This window comes from Tarenaya hassleriana, unplaced genomic scaffold, assembly GCF_000463585.1.
Source record: "Tarenaya hassleriana unplaced genomic scaffold, ASM46358v1 Cleome13, whole genome shotgun sequence".
In the NCBI taxonomy this organism is placed as follows: Eukaryota; Viridiplantae; Streptophyta; class Magnoliopsida; order Brassicales; family Cleomaceae; genus Tarenaya; species Tarenaya hassleriana.
Genome location: NW_010963495.1, coordinates 593,432 through 596,525, shown reverse-complemented (window position 1 = coordinate 596,525; position 3,094 = coordinate 593,432). Strand labels below are relative to the sequence as shown.

Below are 3,094 nucleotides of genomic sequence, written 5' to 3'. Positions count from 1 at the left end.
AACTGTCGACCTCTTCCACCCCCGGCTCCATACCTTGGCTCCGACTGACCAGAATGATTACTAATATTTGGAGAACTTTGTGAAGGTATAGACAAACTCAAGCTACTTGAAGCATCATACTGAGTGAGACCTCTATGAACAAAGCAACCTGGATCTTCACAAGGAAAAGAATGCCCTGAAGCTCCTTCAAGAGACTTTCGTTTGCAGGAGGAACCCCAACCAGCCAGTGAAGAACCCGGACCACTGCTGCTCTCCTCGCCGACCTGACTAGAGCTTCCCAAAGAACTCTCACAGTTATTGTGGCGGAAAACTACCCCTGAGCTCTGCCCTCCGCTACCACGGTTGTTCATTTCCGTACCCAGATTTACAGTCTGCGACATACGATAGGAGCTTGAACCTTGCGAGAAAGGCGATACGACATGACTGCCACCACAGCCAATCTGAAATCCTCCAGGTGTCGTCATACCTGTTGAACCTGATTCCCCTTCCCGGAGGCCATAGCCAGAATGAAAACGAATACCCTCTGAGTATAGCTGGTGATCTGTCTTCAATCCAACATCATTGGCCTGGTGAGAGGGTCTCAGTCTAGAGCTGGATTCACCAGAACTCCACCAGCTACGACTTTGAAAATCATGAGCACTGGAGCTTATGTAAGTTGGCCATCCTGAAGGTGGACTGTAGTTTGGAAGGTGTCTGTCCACTGGATTCAGCATGTTATTCAAAGAGGTCTCTGAATTGGTAGTAGAAATGGGCTGTCCGCCCACATTATTTACTTCAGTAGAAGAAGTGGCTGTAGGTCGTGGCCCTTGCGTTGGATCCATACCTTTGATGAGAGCACAACGAAAATCCGGGTCAGGACAGGAAGATAAGTTACAAAACCCTTGAGGAAGCCTGAAATCAAGAAAGAAGATACATTAGAAAAGTCTGGATGAGAACTCAGAAAAAAAAAAATAACACCATTGAATACTTCTCGATTACCATTGTGATTTTCACGATGCTGGCCTGCTACTTAACTCTGGCTCTGAACGCCACAGCACCAGCATTATTTTTTCGGCAGCTACCACAAGCAAGCAAGATCTGAAACTTCACCAAAAAAAAAACATTGATATTGGAATATCCATCTTGTTTCAGAACTACTTGAAAGCTTAAGAACGTTGTCTGGATTCACTGATCAAGTAAACAACTGAAACATTTGCAATAAACCCATGAGACAAGCACCATCAGTTTACTTGAGCAACTCGGGGCTAGAAACTTTCAGAATCTATTGTTAGCTCAGTCAACGTAACAAAATGATCAGCTCAGAGAAAGAAGTAAGAACTGCCACTTCGGTCCAACTCACAAAACTTCGTTAAGGATTCAGCAACATCGGAGGAAACCTAACCATTCCTTAACTTTGCCGACAGGTTCTTCCTCCTAAGTGACTGCACATGAACAGCTACATAACTTCAAAATCTCTTCCGGAGAATAAAATACGGTGTAGCAAACGATATGATAAGTACACAAAGTTAAGAATTTAAGCTATGATCATGCTCATGTGAAACATTTGGAAGACAATAACCCATGGTCGGAATTCGCCAAGACCCGAAAACACTGAATCCATCACAAAACAATCTAATCATGAATTGCGCATTCCGGTGAAGAACCACGGAAGCAAAATGACCCAGGATGAAATCGGGGCCAAACAGTCCGATGACGAATTAAATGTTCAATCTTGAAATTGAAACCTCAACGGGTCAACCCGATCCTTCTTACAATGTAATCTGATCATAAATGGCGGATTCCGATGAAGAACCACAGAAACAGGATGACCCAGGATGAAATCGAGGCCAAGTAATCCGATGACGGAATAAATTTCCAAACTTGAAATCGAAACCTAAAATGGGTCAACCCGATCCGTCTAGCAACGGATCAGAACTCCAGAAAAATTTTAAAACCAAAAAGAAAAAAAAAACATAAGACCCAGACGATCTAAACGGATGAAAGATCCATAGAGAAAGGGATAATCGTGAGATGGAAGAAATGGTACCGGAAAAATCCCAGAGAGCATCAGATGGGTCTTCAAGTAATCTCTGGTTATGCCCAGGAAAAAAAAAAGTTTAAAGGAAAGATTTTTTTTTTATGAAAGAAAAAAAAAACGTTTCTTTTTGGATGCCAGTTCTCTCGTTCTGTTTTCTGGGCGTTTTCTCCTCTCTTGGATTCCTATTTCTATCGTTTAAGTCACTTTTGGTATAAATTTTTTGAGAAAATGCAAAACAATTTCACAGAAAATATAGAAACAGAGAAGAGAAAACGGAAAGTAAAATTAAAAATAAAACAATCTAATTAAACAAAAAAAACGCAAGAAATGACAGAGAAAAAATGCTCAATCATGTGATATTTTTTTCCTCGTTTTTTTTAAAAATTAATTCATGAGATTCTTACAATTACAATTTTGATTTATTTTTAACAGTAAATAAGTTTGGTTAATTAATCATATCCCACCATTATTATAAGATTTTAGGCCAAGCCTTCTTTCTCCTCGTCGTAAGAATTTGAGCTGTGGTCGTCCACGTACCTTTCATGCAGTGACGTGGGGCTCATATACCTTGCTTTCCACCTCGACTAATTTATTTGTTTTGGACCATTGCATCTAAACCCTAAATAAAATCACTTAGCCATTAAATGTTTTTTTTTAAAAAACCCATCAAATTAATATTCGCAATCAATGTTGGGACTTTTATTTGTATTAGATAGATTCTTGTATGAAACCGTATTATTTTTTTTTACTAAATTTTAAAAAATTATGAAAACTAATATAATTTAAGTATAATATATCTTATATTACACAATATAAGTTTGTGTAGCTAAAATCCATCTAACCTTCTACTAGACTTGTTCTTTCTATTTCATAATTCTAATAATCTTTTTTTTCTTCATATATTCCATTTTTTATATCCTTTTTGTTATTTCTTTTAAATTTAACAATGGTGTATATAGGTTCTACCTTATTTTCATAATGAAATAAAGAAGAAAATTACGTAGCATTTTAACGTAATATTCTTGCCAAGTTATTTCCAAACTTCTTAGGTTATAGATTATTTCGGCATTATGAGCA

General features: G+C 38.1%; 1 protein-coding gene across 7 annotated transcripts in view; it reads right to left on the bottom strand.

Annotated features, from left to right (window-relative positions):
• The window catches only part of LOC104807264 (E3 ubiquitin-protein ligase MBR2), a 5,037-nt gene extending 2,812 nt beyond the window's left edge, over positions 1 to 2,225 (bottom strand). The window contains exons 1-4 of one of the 7 annotated variants that reach the window (XM_010532463.2): positions 2,027 to 2,225; positions 1,340 to 1,421; positions 979 to 1,083; positions 11 to 891 (exon numbers count right to left, since the gene is read on the bottom strand). In XM_010532463.2, coding sequence (XP_010530765.1) covers positions 11 to 821 — 811 coding nt within the window. In that variant the 5' untranslated portion in view covers positions 822 to 891; positions 979 to 1,083; positions 1,340 to 1,421; positions 2,027 to 2,225. Of the gene's footprint in view, positions 1 to 10; positions 892 to 978; positions 1,084 to 1,339; positions 1,422 to 1,752; positions 2,007 to 2,026 lie in introns of those variants that run through there. The other 6 variants (XM_010532461.2, XM_010532465.2, XM_010532462.2 and 3 more) reach the window with 6 other exon arrangements.
• Between the last annotated feature and the right edge of the window lie 869 nt (positions 2,226 to 3,094).